The sequence below is a fragment of the Protopterus annectens genome, chromosome 10.part0 (assembly GCF_019279795.1).
Source record: "Protopterus annectens isolate FY-2018-M chromosome 10.part0, PAN1.0, whole genome shotgun sequence".
In the NCBI taxonomy this organism is placed as follows: Eukaryota; Metazoa; Chordata; order Ceratodontiformes; family Protopteridae; genus Protopterus; species Protopterus annectens.
Genome location: NC_056744.1, coordinates 1,676,577,960 through 1,676,596,285, shown reverse-complemented (window position 1 = coordinate 1,676,596,285; position 18,326 = coordinate 1,676,577,960). Strand labels below are relative to the sequence as shown.

Here is an 18,326-nt window from a genome sequence, read left to right as displayed (position 1 = left end):
TGATGAAAGTGGACATCCTTGTTTTGTACCTTTAAGAATGGGTATTTTTTGTGAAACATATGTTCCTACCTTAATATAAGCCAACGTTCCTTTGTATAAATGCTCAATTAGATTTACAAATGCATCTGAGAAGTTTGTGCACTTCAGTAAGGTAAACAGATAGTCCCAACTTACTGAATCAAATGCTGAACTTATATCAAGACTAATAAGTGTTAAATCTTTCTTTTTCCTATTTGCAAAATCAATTAATGTTAAAGTTCTTCTTATATTATCAAAAGTATTTCTATTTACAATGAAGCCTGTCTGATCTATATCTATAATGCCGGGAATGATTGTCTTCAATCTATCAGCAAAAATACAAACATTTTATAATCAACATTAAGTAATGAGATGGGCCGATATGAAGTACATCTAGTTGGATCTTTATTAGGTTTTAAAATTGGCGAAATAAATGTATATTGCCAAGATGGGGGGGTTATTAACTCAGTTTGGGCCAAAATAAAAACCTTATGTATTAATGAATATGTACTTTTAGAAAGGATTTTATATATCTCTGGTATAATACCATCATTACCCGGTGCTTTGTTTGATTTAAGCTTATTTATTTGTGTAATAACCTCTGTATATGAAATACTTTTGTCCAATAGTTTAATCTGTTGTTTATTAAGCTTTTTATTCATGTTTGTGGTTATAAACTCCTTTATTTTATCTTTAGGTTCCATGTTAATGTTATTATTGTTAATATTGTGAAAGTGATTTCTGAATTCATCTAGTATTTCTGGTAGACTAGAAACATTCTTCTTTTTCCTTAGAGAAAAGATTTCTTTGATATGGTTTTGTTTATTCAACCTTTTTGTTTTATTTTTAAGTCTATGTAAGTATTTGGGGCTTATTGAGTAAGACAAAACTTGTATTTCTCTAGAGTTATTTTAACTTTATGAGTTAAAATTTCTTTGTATTTCTCATTTAGTTTGTTTATTTCTTCAATGACTTTCTTATCCATAGTATTTTCTTTATTATTATGTTTATAAGAGTCTAATTTACTTTGAATATCTAACAATTCCTTATCCCAAGATTTCCTTTTATTATTATACCATCTTATACTTTGTCCATATAGATATGATTTTAAGGCATCCCAAACATAGACAATGGAGACTTCAGGAGTATTATTTATGTCTAGAAAATGTTGTACTTCTGAAAGTATATATTCTTTATAGTCTTTTAGTTGAGTTAAGTATGCTGGTATCCTTTTGATCTGAACATTATGAGTATTTTTTATCATGAATTCAAAAACAATTGAATTATGATCAGATATAGGACATGAAATGATTTTGGAATTAATTAAATCTGTTACCATCTGGTTAGAAATAAAGACCCTATCTATTTTTGAATAAGTTTTGTATCTGTTAGAAAAAAGGTGCATGGTAATGATTTTGAATCTATCTGACTATTAATATCATTCAAATGATAAGAATTAGCAAAATCATTTAAATGTTTTGCATTAGATGTAATTCTTCTTTTTCCTATAGTGGTAGTATCACTTTCATGTAGTATACAATTAAAGTCACCAGCTAAAATAATATCTCCTATAGAGAATGATATGATCTTATCAAGATGATGTTTCACTGTATTAATACCAATTCCAGGTATCCAATATACATTAATTAAAGTGTAAGTCTTCCCATTAATTTGTATTGTAACCATACAAAACATTCCTTTGTCATCCTGATAAGACTTAATGGTTTTAGGAATGGGCATACTTTTATTCCATAAAATAGCCACTCCTCTTTTTTCTGAGTGTGCTCTGAACTAACCAATACTGTATATTTGTTTGTGGCTAGTTTATCAATATCTTTTTTCAAGAGATGGGTTTCTTGCAGGAAGACCAAGTTGGCCTTATGTAAATTAATGTATCTTATTAGGCTTGCCCTTTTACACGGATTATTCAATCCATTAATGTTTAAAGAAATTCCTTTTAAAGATGTCATTTGGCATTTTTAAAACTTAAGAATCTTATGATCAAAATAACAAATAACAACATAAGTAATGTTACATCTCCACCTTTAGGTGTACCTTTAAATATAGCTGTATTTATTGAATCTCTTATGGGATTTTATATAAGATTCAATTTTGTTTGTAGTGACAATGAGTGTACAAAATATATTGTGGATGTCAAAACTATATACATATAACAATGAACAAGTGAAAATAATGTAAGGATTAAACCTTGCATCCAGCCTGGAGTTAAAAACTCCAACTTAGAGTAGTATTTACCACTCAAGTTAACCCCCTACCCTAAGCAGCAGTACCTAAGCTACCACCTTATCAGTTTAATACTGGTTATATTTAACTTAAATTAACAGCTTTCAATTCAATTATCTAGCAAGACAAGACTACACATTTGATAAAACAGCATCATATAAACTAAAATAAACTTTTTTTTTTTAAAAAACTATTCATACTACTATATACATCTATGTAATATAATACACTTGTATTCAAATAGCATTCAAATAAACTTGATATTAGGAACCAAGAGGAGAGAGAGAAATAAAAGACGTGAAAGAGGGAGAGAGAGTGAAAGAAAGAGAGAGAGAAAAAAAAAAAAAAAAAAAAGGAAGGCATATTTACATATTAATTTATTCAAAGTATGTAAAAATAAGTTCTAACATTCATGTAAATCAAAAAACTTTGGCTAATATGGTTCAGACATTACATATATTAAGATGCATCTATTTTCTGTCATGTAAATGCAGTCAACAGCTTCCAAAAAAAAACCTTGAATTGCTTGTATATGAGCATTTTACTCATACTCATTATTGTCAATAGAATAAAATATTATATTTATAGAAATTGTTATAAATCATACTGAAAAGTTATGCAAATTCTCAGAAACACTTGCATTATTGTAAAAAAAAAAAAAATCTGTATTTTGTATGTCTATACTACTGCTTTAAAATATAACACATGACAGTTTCTTCCAGAATAGAGTTATAAAGTTATTTATGCTTGTCAATCAGATGAATTAAATGAGTTATAGTAATGTATATGTTTGGAACATAAGTTTTTAACACAGATTAGTATGCTGCAGTCAAGTAGATTTTCAAAAACACTTGAATAAGTGTTTCATTTCTATACCTTCTAAAATAAGACATTTACTTACTACAAGAAACAGCATCATTTAAAATCATTATAACTGACATATTTTATGAATTATAACATAGATATTTAAGTAATTATATAAAATAACTCACATTTAAATGTCAAAGAGTTCATTTTCCTTCACATAGTCGCATTTGCATCAGTTCTACTTCCTGGGAGAGTGTTCTTCCTGAATCTGTGATGTGTCAGTGTGATGTCTGGGTCAAAGGTCAGATTGACTGCTTTCAGCTTCTCTGAGAATTCTGAGAGTTGAAGCTTTTGAAACAACTCGAGGACACTGTTCATGAGGTAGCCCACATCCCAGATTGTCTCCCTTAACATTTTGGTGGGAAACTTGTTAAAAACTAGTGACAAACATTCATTTAGCAGTGTAAATGCATCTAAACATGACAAAATCTTCGCGATGTATTTTACAGGTTATTACAGCCTCTATGTAAGTGAAATTAAGCCCAAAGTTATTAATAAGTAATAAAACTCAATATTTTTGTCCCAACTCAATTTTTATGCAAATCTTATTATTTACTGTGTCTATATGATCAAAAGCATTTCTATATATTAATATGAGAAAAAAAATAAAGAGAAAGAATAAAGAAAAGAAAAGAGAGTAGAAAATAAAAGAGTGTAAAGCAGAAATAAAAAAAATGTAAGAGAAAGCTATAAGAAGTATATACAATGGAATATTACTTAGAGTTAAAAATAAAACATATTTACTATTCTTTAGTTCTAATTATTATTAGTTAAAGCATGACAGATTATTTACAAACAAGCATAAGCAGTATAATCAAGAAAGTATAATTAGGAATAGCATTTGAAGAACATATAAACTTTTTACAAGGAATAAATATGTTATTATTCCATTTATCATATTTTCATTACTCTTCTCTCCCTGCCCTCCCCCACCCTTTACCCACTACATAATCTAAATAGAATGTCATTGTTTAAAAAAAGAAAAGGAGAAAAAAAGAGAAAAAAAAATGTATCAAATTACTGACCTTACTTCTCTTTTTCAGAAAGAGAAACAAATTGAATAATAGCTTGTTATTAGTTAATCAGATATTTTGACTGGTTATGAAACAAAACATTTCTTTGCACACAGAGAATAACTTTGATTAAATCTTTTTCAGAACATTTGTGGCTTTCTGGAAATGCAGGAACTATATTTAAAAAGATTAATAATGAAGTAAAATGATGAGAGAAAAAAAGAAAAAAACATAGAACAAATCATTTGTTCTTTAGTCTCTTCTTCTTCTCTGAAGTCTTCCACGAAGTTTCAGTTGCCAGTCTCTTTAATGAAGGACTAGCCCATTCCATTTCCTCTATTTTATCCAAAATCTTATTTTTTTTGATAAACAGTAAAGCAGAGTCTAAGTCATCGAAAATTTTAGGACCATCAGGAAGGAAGATTTTTAGCTTGGCAGGAAACAGAAGGTATGTTTTAAACTGTGCTTTTTTAAGCTCCCTTATTAGTGGCAGAAAAACTTTTCTTTTAGCTATTACCAAGGAAGAATAGTCATTGTCAAAACGCACAGCTGTCTCATTAATCTTAACAGGAGCTTTAGCCCAAGCAGATTTAAGAACCATCTCTTTATCAAAAGATGATAGAAATCTAACTATAACTGATCTAGGATAGTTTTTGTTAGAGTTAGTATTAGCTATAGATCTATGTGCTCTTTCGATACCAAAAGAGAATGCTTCTGGTAAGTCTAAAGTTTTAGGGAGCCATGTTGTTAAAAAAGAAATAATATTGTTACCTTCAATATTTTCTGGCAGTCCAAAAATCCTAATGTTATTGCCTAGATCTATTTTCCAAGTCATCCAGCTTTGTAAATGTGTATTTTGTTTCAGCAGAAACTCAATGTTGATTTCCTCTTCTTGGATTCTATTTTCCATGTCATTCACAGCTTCTTCTATGCCTGTCATCTGGATCTTCTGTTGTTGCAGGTCTATATGTAACAAGTCTATTTGTTTTGTAGTTTTTCTATGAAGGTATCAATTTTAGTATCCATTTTATCCATCTTAGCAGTAAGTTGCTGGATTATAGTTATCAGAGACTGAAGTTCTTTCTTGATGCTGGAGTCTTGAGAATTTGTCTTACTGGAACTCATTTCAGACTGATAAACTGACAGGAAAATTTCCAATGTGATTTCTGACAGGAATATTGTTAAAATTTCCTTTCTTTTTTAGATATAGTTCAAGAACTATATAAAACAAACATATTTAGAAAGAAAATTACTTCAAAAATTAATTTTTTAAGTAATTAATTCCTGTCAGTGTAATGAAATTGGTGGAGCTGAAGAAATCTGCTGCTATCCTGTGTTCATCCTTGGCCACGCCCCCGCATCTTCCACTTTCTGACTTCACCGTACTCTGCACCATCCAAATTGTCTGTACACCTCTGATGACATCTGTCTATGTTCTCTTATTCCCTCCCTCCCTCCCTCCTAAGATTTCTCATCACATCCTGTCTGCATGTCTCTTGTTGCCTCTTAGTTTCCTACTGTAGCCTTTCATGTCTGACTTAACCTGTGCACTAATATCTCCCATATTCATTAGCTCCCTTAGTCTCATAAGAAGTTTCTCCTTTCTCATGCAGGCCTTACATTCTCGATCATCAAAAAGCTGTCTGAGGCAGACAGCTGTTCCACCTCCGGAGAACATCATTAAGTATCTCCCTACTTATCCTGAACCAAACAGCTGTTCCACATCCTTAAAACCTCATAAATCTGTCTCCTAATCTTCCTATTAAGGGAGTTCTACCCCATTTGCAACCTATTCTTAAATGCTTACCTTTTACTTTTTCTGTGGGTACATATTTTTTGCACTTTCCTTTTAGGACAGTATTAGGAGCTAGGTATTGAAATACATAACAGGTGGGTGGGAAAATTTTAAATTTCAGGTAGCCTAAGTGTAATCCGTTTAATGCGAGATCCTTCCCAGTGTGACCATGTAGTGCTAATATAAGCCAATGAGATGAGTCTTTCCAATGAAGAGATAGGTTAAAACTGTAGACACTTCTCCAGGCCCCTTGTCTGATTTTGATTACACACACACATTCAAATGTTATAACAATTGTCATCCCCTTCTTTATACTGAGGAAATGTTTGGCATTCGGGACTCGGTTTTCAGGCCTGCTACTTGTGTAAACCTGTCAAAGACCGAAAACTTTCTTGTCATGCTGATGTTGTTTTTGCCTTTTTGGTGCCGTGACAGTTCTTTGCTTCCTCTGTAGTTTTGGATTCTCTCACTCTCTGTTCTTCTTTGCTATTGCTCAATTTGCCCATCAAAATATTACATATGCTTAGCTTTTTCAAGACTCTTTTCTTTCAGCTCCATCTTTAAGTCAGATTTGCACAGCTGAAACTGTATTTTGAACCCATTTGGGAAATGATTTGAGTTACTTTGATGTGTAATCTCTGCTTACAGCTGCTACTATACTGTTCCCAGCTTTGGTACACTGATTTTCTAAGGCAAAGCTGCTATCAGCTAATCCTTAGTCATACTAACGTGTGGGATTGCCTTTTATTTGTGGTTTATGTTCTTCAGTGATACTGATTTTTTCTATACATTACAGAGCATATTTGCCTGTTTTCTAACTCATTCTGAGTAAAAATAAAATAACTGGTATGCAAAGTGTACTTTTGTGTAGTTGCCTTTTGGCTGAAGGGGCTAACACACTTTTGATAACATAATTATTTTGCAAGCTATACAAGTCCAGTTTACAATATCCACACTGTAGCCAACAGTTATGTTAGAGGTAGATAGTACTGTATATTCATCACTGGATCACTGTTCAGTATCATATAGCTATATAAGACATATCCTGACAATGATCTGTTATCTGGCCCATATACAAAAGCTACTGTGCTTCTTCCACCCACATTATACATCAGAGTGAGCACAAGAGCATGCCAGTGTAAAAAACACATGGGTGGGAAAACTTTTCTTTCTGTTGAAGATTTCAGTCAGATTTGGTCTTTGCTGCATCTTCAGTTGTTCATAGGTAGGTACTAGGCCATTGGCCCTAGGGCCTATATAAGCATAGCCAAAAAGGTACCCTGGCTTTCGCCACCCAAGAAAACTATTTTCCTGTGCCCCTGTCGGGCAGAGCCACAGAGGTGATCTCCGGGATGAATCTCCTATTTCCCATCCAATCATCAAGATTTTTCTTGAAGAGTGCTAATGAGGAGCTTTTTTTGATATAGATAGGTAGTTTGTTCCAGAGTATGGGAAGTCTCTGGGACAGGAATCCATCCTTCCAGCATGTTCTGTTTATTGCAGTGACAAGGTTTAGGTCCCTAGAGCGTGTAGCTTGGAGGGATTTCTTTAAGTGAAGCATTTCCAACAGCTCTGGGTTTGACATAGCTTTGTATGTTAGGCAGAGATCGCCTCTGGGTAGGCAATATGCAATGGAGTAAAGCTGGAGTTTTTTGAGATGGTCTGCATAGGGCATCTGTCTGAGGCCGGTGATCCTCTCTGTGAGGTAGATGTCTTGTGAGGTACATACCAAAAGGGGTGTTGTACTCTACAATGGGCCTAATGAGTGACGAGTTGAGGGGAACAATGACTCCTTTTTTTCCTAGATGAGAAACCTTTTGTGATGAGGTGTGCCATGTTAGAAGGATTTCCTGACTACTGTGGCAATGTGATTATCAAAGGAGAGACTACTGTCCACCTGTGTCCCAAGGTCTCTTATCACACTTTCAGTGTTAAGTAGACTACCACTAATGTGGTAGCTCATGGGTACAGAATTTTTACGAAAGGGGATAACAATGCACTTTTTGGCATTGAGCTTGAGGCCATGGCTTTGATATCAGGCATCTATCTCCGTGAGGCCCTTTTGTAGGATGTCCACATCATTAGGAGTTTCAATTATAGCTCCTAGTTTGCAGTCATCTGTGGACTTCGTTGGCCAAAGACCTTCTGTGTTAGCCTGTACTTCAGAAAAGTAGATACCAAACAGGAGAGTACCTAGGACTGAACCCGGTGGTACTCCACTTGTCACTGGTCTGAAGTTGGATTTGGAGTCTGCAACTTTCACAGTGTGGGTTCTGTCAGTGAGCCAGTTGGCAACCCATTTTGTGACACAGGGATTTATACCTAGTTTAGTGAGTTTGTCTATAATTCTAAAGTGGGAGATGGTGTCAAAAGCCTTGGTGAGATCTAGATAGGCTGTGTGAACCACCTTACCCTCATCTACGGCTTTGTTGACTATCAGGTTTAGGAGACATGATCTGCCTTTTAAAACCCAAACTGGCTTGGGGTCCAGAGTATGGAGATTACCAATGTCTTTGTGCATAAGATCCATGATGATACGTTCCATGGCCTTGCAGATCAGGCTCGTTAGTCTAATGGGGCAGTAGTTCCCAGGGTCCGTGGTGGCTCCCCCTTTGTGGAGTGGGATAACAGTCACTGTGCGCCATTCAGTGGGCATAAAGCCTGAGGTGAGGCTATGATTGAACCATGGTGCTTAGGTGGGGTGCCAGTTTATTCTGCAGTTCATGTAGAATGCAGCCTGGGATGTTGTCAGGTTGAAGGCTCATTTTTCCTGAGTAATGGTTGCTGCTGGAGCATTTTGGAAAGGGCTGGACTTTAGGTCTATTCTAAAGACACCTACCTGGTAATCTTTACACACATCTTACATGATTGATTCTTTTTCTAGAGCCAGATCAAGATTTGCTGGAGCTATCCTTAGGAGATCCTGGACTCAGCCCCTCAGTCCTCCTCCCTCACTATCCAGGCTTTTGCAATCATGCCAAATAGCTATGTGCTATTGCAGCAGTGGATTAATGCTGATCTCGCAGTACAGTTGTGTAGCTAAACTTACCTAACAATAGACTTTCGAATAGATCACTGTTGCAATACTGCAACCCTCCCTCCTTTCTCTTATTTTGCTGCATCTGGTATTTAGTAACTATATCTTTGCTGTGTTTATAACTCCCTTTGGACAGTCTTTTTTTGTTAAGGGTGGGGGGATTGCCTTCCTGCGTTATTTCCTTTCTCCTAGCACATATATAATACATCTCTACGCTTGAGCTTCCCTTGCTTTTGAGGCCAGAAATTGCTGGGTTTTCATAGCCATACGTCTTCCTTTATACTGATATGCTCCCATACCTCCTCAGATGCATGGTGCTAAGGTGCTCAGAGAAGGTGCCCCAACACTTTTGTATACAATCTGGGCATCCAATCTTTGGCAGGGTTCATCCCATGTACATAGGTTCATAGGTTCATAGGTTTATACTAGGCTATCTGCCCTAAGGCATTTATAAGCCTAGCCCAAATTTTTGTGGCTTACGCCACCCCTTATATGAAAAAATACTGTGCCCATTAGTTTGTTGTGCCTCTGTCCAGCAGTGACACAGAGATGATTCCCGGGGTAAACCTACGATATCCCATCCACAGGTCTAGATTTATCTTGAACAGAGTCAGCGAGGTGCTCTGCCTCACATGGAACGGGATTTTATTCCACAGCATAGGGAGTCTCTGAGTGATAAATCTATCCCTCCAGCACGTCCTATTTATATCCGTGCTAAGGTTTAAGTCGCTTGCTCTAGTGGTTTTGGTGGATTTGGATTTTTTGAGGTGGAGCATGTCCATTAATTCCGGGTTGGACATGGCCTTGTATGTCAGGCACATGTCACCTCTGAGCAGACGGTATGCGACTGAATAGAGCTGGAGTTTCTTCAATCTGGCAGCATATGACAGATTTTGGAGTCCCTTTATCCTTTTGGTGAGGTACTTTTGGGGTCTCTCCAATTGCTGCAGATGTCGGGTGAGATACATCCCAAATGGGGCATTGTACTCGATCATTGGTCTGATAAGTGAAGAGTACAGGGGAACAATGACCTCACTAGATCTGGATGTGAATCCCTTCATGATCAGGTGGGCAATGTAGAAGGTCTTTCTAACCACTTTAGCAATGTGAGTGTCATAAGAAAGGCCACTGTCAACCTGGGTCCCCAGGTCCCTGATAACCTCTTCTGTGCTTAGTGGATTGCCACCTATATGGTAGCTTGGGGTTACCTTGTTTTTCCCGAAGGGTATGACTATACATTTTTGGCGTTTAACTTCAGGCCATGGCTCTGGCACCAGCTATCTGTTTCCGTGAGTCCCTTCTGAAGGATATCCATGTCTGATGCACTTTCCACTATGGCCCAGTTTGCAGTCATCTGCAAACTTTGTCAGCCAAAGTCCTCCTATGTTGGCCTGTACTTCTGAGAAGTAGATGCCAAACAATAGGGGCCAAGGACCGAGCCCTGTGGGACACCACTTGTGACCGGCTTGGAGTCTGACACAGCGCCAGCAACTCTAACCCTGTGGGTTCTGTCCTTAAGCCAGTTTGCAACCCATCCTGTGACATATGGGTTTACATTTAAGCTGGTAAGTTTTTCTACAATACCGAGTGGGGTATTGTGTCAAGCCTTGCAAGGTCAAGGTAGGCTGTATGGACTGCCTTTCCCTCATCAATGGCCTTGGTGACTGTTTCGAAGAAGTCGACCAAGTTCAAAAGGCATGATCTTCCCTTGACAAAGCCAAACTGGGTCGGGTCCAATGTCTGCAAGTCCCCTATATCTTTGTTTATGTGCTCCATTATGATCCTCTCCATAGCTTTGCAGACTAGACTTGTTAAGCTTATGGGGCGGTAATTACCAGGGTCCGTAGAGGCGCCGCCTTTGTGGAGTGGGACAACAGTTGCCGTACGCCACTCCTCAGATATGCTAGTACAACAGTGATATATTCAGACATTTGCTTTTATGGCAAGTTTACTTATACAAGTGTACTTTCTCAGTCTGCACCACTGTCAGTACTATACACTAATAATATGCATGAGAGAGGGAGAGCGGCCATAAGAGTGCATACTGACTTCACACTGCTGTCTTGGACTATGACCAACACTAGCCGCACTTCAATGGGCTCCATACTCCAATGGGCTCCATTCTGTAGAGGCAAGAGCAGAGTTATAACCATTCCTAGGAATTTACTCACCCCTCAGCCTGTGGCTTACAGTGCTACACTACAAAGACTGTATCTTGGATAAAATAATGGCATTCATATATAAACAGTTATATGTTGGAGGTAATAATAATGCCACAACCCCTTCCTGCTTTTATGGTAACAATCTACAAGCAGCCAGACTGGTCTGGCACAGCCCAGACACAATTACATGCCCCATTGAAATGAGCTAGCTTATATTCCATAGATAAAAAGTTTGTCTGTCTGAAAGACAGATATCAACAGTTAAAATGCACAGCTTTGTGTAACTATTCTTGTATAAATTGACAAACATCCAAACACAAGCGTTTGAAATTCATTAATGAAATTCTTTACTTAAGTTAGGCATTGCAGTTTACAAGTTACATGCACAGACGTATTTATGTATGTAAATTAATGTGAAATAAAATGTTCTTATGTATAGATGACAGTAGAAAGGCACTATCAACTACCTTATTTTGATAATGTACTAACTGAAGGAGACCGATTTATGTATCAGACAGTCTCTCTCCTCAACAACAGTTCACAGCTTCCACTGATAAACACAAACTCTTAACTGCTTGAGCTGCTGGCTGTGAACTTAGAAAGAAGAGTTCCATTAACTTAAAGAAGTCCTAGAAGGGTGTTGTGGATTTAGAAAAACTGCAAAGGATCGAGTTCAGCCCTTTAACCACCCTCTTTCTACACAGCAGAATGAATTCCAGGTGCTTTAATTCTTGTGCTGGGCCAGTTTTTAAATATGAACTCTCACAGCTAGCCTGAGTGGAGTTACACACCTCCTGACACCTGCAGAGTTTGTAACTGGACAGTTTTTAGCTGAGCTAAAATTGTGTGATTGCAGTTTTCCAACCAACATGTAAACAAATGCATATATTCAAAACTATAAACTTTACAAAAAAAGTTGAACATTGAAACGTATTCAACAGTCTTCGCTTCATAATGGTGATATTCCCATATCAGCCAGACTGAATGGTAATTGTATAATGAGCAAGTATTCCAAGCTTATGTAAAATGAATTGTTGTAATTATGTAAGCAAGTCTGAAGATCTATGTACCCATACTAAATAGACCCCAGCTATCAATGTGACTTTTGTTCATGCAGCTGTGATCTTCAACACAGCAGTTTGTAGATGTTATTCTATTTTTTGAGATCTTTGCAAATTATGAATTCTATACATTTTTGAATACTTAATGGAAAATAAATGTAAATATATGCAAAACAATTCTAACTGAACCCCAGCTATCAGTGCATAGTTTTCCATTACTCTGCATGCTTTGTTTTGGTACCATGGAATACCATATAAATCTTGTAGTTATTATTTTTATTATAATTATAACATATGGCACAAATTCATTATATTTTCAGAAAATAACTTCTCATTTTCTGTGGCACAGAGTATGTCATTTGTTTGAGCACCCCTTCTTGACATCTGTTTTGATTGAGCATGTAAAGTGCTGTTCCACAAAGTGTCCAGGTGAACAGTGTGTTTTAAGATCGTTACAGAAATATGATATTTATGCAAATATGCATATTTTACTTCTGAACAAATATAAATATCTGCAAATTGGTAGAAGGCAGCATTGTGTAAATTTACATTTGATACTATGAAGTGCTATATATTCTTTGTCTGGGTCAAGTTATTAACACAAGTATTAATATAGCACATATTATAAGTGTACAAGTAGATTACATTTTCTCACTTACTGACCATTGTATTTCGAACAGCAGATGTTCCTAACCTGTTTGCTGAGCTGTCTGGTAATATGCTGTTTTACCATGCAACTGTGTGAACAGTGCTCAAGATAGTTCCTAAAATATTTACTGCTAGACCAGTACAAAAATCTGCAAAGCAGTTACGTTAGACAACAGGTTAGAGTGGTAAGTTTTCCAGCATTGTGTAAGTGTTCTTTTGATTCCAAGAAATATCACATTATAGGGCAAAGCAGTGTCACAAGTATTATTAATCTTTCATATAGCCATAATTCTGAATGTAAAACAAAAACAAATCACAGTATCTAACTTGCTGACCATCTAGGTTTTGTTCTGAGACATTCCTAAACTATTTGTACTAACTGTGCCAATGAAATGCTGTTCCACAGTGCAAGTGGACTCTGAGATGTTAGCATAAATGTTTTTATGAATAGTTTGCACATAAACAGAGAAGAGAGTAAGCATTTATAAAGTGGTGGGACAGACATCTGCTATAAATGTATATTTTTGCGACATGCCCCAGAGAAGTATATAAATTCTTTCTGGTTCACACCACTTTGTCTTTAAAATGTGTTCTACTCCTGCTCCATGCATATAACAACAGACCATAGTTGCTAACTGCAAAACAACCTGCAAAAAATGCCCAGTTTAAGGACTTCTAAAATGCAGAGGGATCTTTCTTCATGCATGCAACAGCAGTGTCAGTGAAACACACAAAAAGCAGAAACCCATTTATCCCACTCTGTATTTCAGCTTGTTACTGTCAGTCTAATATGCAGCAACCCATTGCATACCCCAAATTCCCACACACACCAGCCTCGGACCATTTTTATTGACAGTGAATATCTTAGATGTCTGATTGTGAAGAACTGAATGAAGTTATGCATAATAGTAATATTATGAGACAAAAACTCAATGGACAAATGAGAAATAACACACTAACAAACAAAGACACACGTACACACAGTTCACATACACATACCTGCACAAACTGTAGCTGTCAATGGAGGGGGAAGAATCAAGAATCACTTCAGATAGAATAACAGGCTTCGCATAAACAGGCTGGTAACCTCAAATAATGGGTGGATAAATTAATCAAAATCAGAGCCAGATTGTAAAAGAAAATAGGGTTTTGCATAAACGTGTGTTATCTGAAGATATGAAGGAAAATCATGAGAATTTTGCAAAGTCAGGAGCAGCTGAAATCCTTCTCTCTCTTTTTTATATATATATAGGTTCATAGGTTCATACTAGGCTATCTGCCCAAGGGCATTTATAAGCCTAGCCCATAGTTATGTGGCTTTCGCCACCCCTTTAGTTTGAATATAGGTTCATAGGTTCATTCATATATATATATATATATATATATATATATATATATATATATATATATATATATATATATATATATATATATATATATGGGTCTACTTCACATGGTCAACAATTCATTTGATCGACATTTATTTGGTCGACAAGTCATTTGATCGACAAGCAGTTTAATGTGGGGGGCTGTGCACCCCATACCCACCCTAACTGTATATATCAACTCCAGGGTCGCACAACATTGGGGAGGGGGGCACATCTGCCTGTCGATCAAATGAATTGTCGACCAAATAAATGTCAATCAAATGAATTGTCGACCATCTCAGGTAGACCCATATATATATATATAGTTTGTTTTTTTCGGGTCTGTATCATGCAATCAAAACTTCATTTAGCTGAGTGCCATTTCAATGACACACATTAAGCAAACTTTAAGAAAGCCGAAACACCTAAACAATGAAATTCATCATATCGAATTTCCATGGTTGGCCAACATGAACGGAATTACATTTCCTAATAATTTGCGACGATTAGCAAATGTAATTCCATTCTTGTTGGCCAACCATGGTAGTTTGATGTGAGAAACTTCATCATTTAGGTGTTTCAGCCTTCTTACAGTTCGTGTAATATGTGTCGATGTTATGACACTCTGTTGTATCACGTTTCGATTGCGTATTATAGACCCTTTTTTTTGTGCGTATCTCTTTCTCTGTGTATGTATGTATGTATGTGTGTATATATATATATATATATATATATATATATATATATATATATACACACACACAGAAGACGCTCTAGCTGAGAATCGAACAGGACAACGTCTTACTGTGAGGCGACAACGCTACCGTAGCACCACCACTGCAGTACTATATATATATATATATATATATATAGATATATATATATATATATATATATATATATATATATATATATCTATATATATCTATATATCTATATATATATATATATATATATATATATATATATGTGTGTGTGTGTGTGTATATGTATAAATACTTGCTTTTCACACCTTTTTCAAAAAAAATTTATATTTTTATACAGCTTCTCAAATTTTACACCTCTGCTGCATCTTTAAAAAATATTTTCAGGTTTTATATAGCTTTCCACAGTATTTACCCAGATGAACTTGACTGCTTGGTATCTATTTTCTCAGAGATCCAAGCCAAAGCAGACGGCCTTTGGCTCACCAAATTTGTTGAAGATTGCAAACTGGGAGCACTCATAGAGTCCCTCAATGATGTCAACATATTACAAGAAGGGCTAACACAAACAAATGATTGGTGCCAAAGCCATGGTCTAAAACTAAGTGCAAAAAAAAAAAAAAAGCATTATTATTCCCTCATGGTAAATGGAATTGCCTACAAATTACAACACTGACAGTACCCCCCCCTCCCCCCCCTCCGAATTCCAACCCACAGACTTTTGAACACAGGTTGATGGCGATCTGAACTTTGACCACCAAGTTTCCACAGTGGTAAGGAAAGCCTTCTATGTAGTGCACCTCATAAGCAAGGGCATAGCATCCAGGTCAAGGGATGTTATAACTCCACTATACTCGACCCTCATTAGACCTTTTAATAGAGTATAATGTACCCTTTTGCATGTACCTCACCAGACACCTGCAACAACTAGAGAGACCTCAGAGGTTTTTCACTAAGAAAATACAGGGATTCCAAACCATGGTCTACATGGATAGGCTGAAAGCCCTGTCACTTTACTCTACTCTGTATCTTATAGGCTGTTGAGAGGTGACTTGTGCTTGGCTTATACAGCAATCTCCAACCCTGCCCTACTGGAAATGCTGCACATTCTTAAGTCAAATCGCACAAGAGTCACTCGCTCTAGGTATCTCAACCTAGTTTGTGACATTTAACAGAACATGCTCGAGAGATGGATATGTCTCCCAGAGACTGACGCTTCTCTGGAATAGACGTTTTATTCGCGTAAAACCAAGCTCCGCACTGACCCTATATAAATACAACCTCGATAACTGAATGGGAGACAGCAAATTCGCCCCTGGGGTGGCACTCATGTACCTCATGGACTGGGGTACCCAATGTTGATCACAGACCTGCTCTGTTCATAAACACTGCTCCTGATGGACATCTCCTACAGGCATTGCATCTCATTGCTTCAGGTTGTCACATACAGGGAACTGTATATGGCCTTTTAGAGGCATAACAGGTGTGGTTTACAATGATATGCTTAATATTACATCAGATGACAACTGTTTGTACAGGAAAACATTATATTGTGTATATACCAAAACAAAGTATGTTGCTATACTTTGTATATATTGCATAATTCTCGGTTACTGTAAATATAACTACACAGACTCCTACAAATGATTTTTGTCCACAGACTTCTCATACTGTGTATGACTGCTCTTCTGAACCAAGCTTGGGGATGAAAGGGAGAGTCTTGCATTCCAGTCTCCTCCTGATTTAGTAAAACAGCAAAGAATACTAGTTGTTTCTGCTGAAAAATTGCAGACTGTTATGGTTGGTTTTAATAAAATAAAAGTTAAGATGCACTTTGTCTCCTTTCTAGGTACCGGAAATGTTTGAGGATGTTGCAATTTCTTTCTCCGAAGAGGAGTGGAAAATGTTAAGTAAACAAGACAAGGAGCTTCACAGGGAAGTGATGGTACAGAACTATGAAACCTTGATTTCATTAGGTAAGATATTCATTCTGAGAGTTGCAAGTACAATAAATCCTGTGCTAGAATAACTCGGAGCAGTACACTTTGCTGACTTGCAGCATCTCTTAAAATTCACATTCCGTATGATTCTGACAAAGTCAATAATCCATCTCTACTAATTCTGTATGGACATACTTAAGCTTTCTCAATCTTGTTTGATTGTGCCTGTCATGCATAAAACCATATGTTCTTCTTCTTTACCATTCTTTCAGTCGGCTGTCAGCTTTCTTTTCAGTTTTTAAACTGTTCTCATATACTGGCACACTTTGACATGTGTGTGTGTGTGTGTGTGTGTGTGTGTGTGTGTGTGTGTGTGTGTGTGTGTGTGTGTGTGTGTGTGTGAATTAAGTACTTTTATGTTGCTTTTTCTCCTGAACCCCAAAGAATCCATGTTGTGAGCCATCACAGTCTCTTCTTGTGGTAATAGCCTTGTACTTACCTATGAACCTATCTGCCTGAGGGCATCTATAAGCCTAGCCAGAATGTGTTGGCTTTCGCCGCCCCCTTAGATTAGTTCCCTGTGCCTCTGTCCAGCAGAGCCATTAGTTCCCTGTGCCTCTGTCCAGCAGAGCCACTGCAGTGATCCCCGGGGTACATTTTCTGTTTCCCATCCACTCGTCAAGGTTTCTCTTGAAGAGTGTTAGTGAGGGGCTCTGCCTAATGTAGATTGGAATCCTGTTCCAAAGCATGGGGAGTCTCTGGGACGGGAATCTATCCCTCCAGCACGTCTTATTTATCATTGTGGTGAGGTTTAGATCCCTAGAGCGTGCGGTTCTAGGGGATTTGTTTTTCTTTTTTAGGTAAAGCATGTCCGTCAATTCTGGGTTGGACATGGCCTTGTATGTCATGCAGAGATCACCTCTGAGTAAGTGGTATGCAACCGAGTACAGCTGGAGTTTCTTCAGTCGGGCTGCATAGGGCATCTGTTTGAGGCCAGTAATCCTCTTGGTGAGGTACTTCTGTGGTCTTTCCAGGTGTTGCAGGTGTCTTGTAAGGTACATCCCAAATGGGACATTGTACTCTATGATGGGTCTGATGAGTGATAAGTAGAGGGGCACAATAACCTCTTCTGTTCTAGATGCGAACCCTTTTGTGATTAGGTGGGCCACATAGAAAGATTTTCTAACCACCTTGGCAATATGATTATCAAAGGAGAGATTACTATCTACTTGGGTCCCAGATCCCTTATTACATTTTCTGTATTTAGGGGACTACCATGTATGTGGTAGTTCACGGGTACTGTGTTTTTTCCAAAGGGGATGACTATGCAGTTTTTGGCATTTAGCTTGAGGCTATGATTTTGACACCCAATATCCGTCTCAGTGAGACCCTTCTGGAGGATGTCTGTATCAGGAGGAGAGTCAATTATGGCCCTCAGTTTGCAGTCGTCTGCGAACTTAATCAGCCATA

The 18,326-nt window shown here is 36.9% G+C and overlaps 1 protein-coding gene across 2 annotated transcripts in view; it reads left to right on the top strand.

Moving 5' to 3' along the window:
- The window catches only part of LOC122813888 (oocyte zinc finger protein XlCOF6-like), a 136,590-nt gene that overhangs the window by 69,153 nt on the left and 49,111 nt on the right, over nt 1-18,326 (top strand). For both annotated transcript variants that reach the window (XM_044086429.1, XM_044086430.1), the window contains exon 4: nt 16,766-16,892. In XM_044086429.1, coding sequence (XP_043942364.1) covers nt 16,766-16,892 — 127 coding nt within the window. The remainder of the gene's footprint in view (nt 1-16,765; nt 16,893-18,326) is intronic.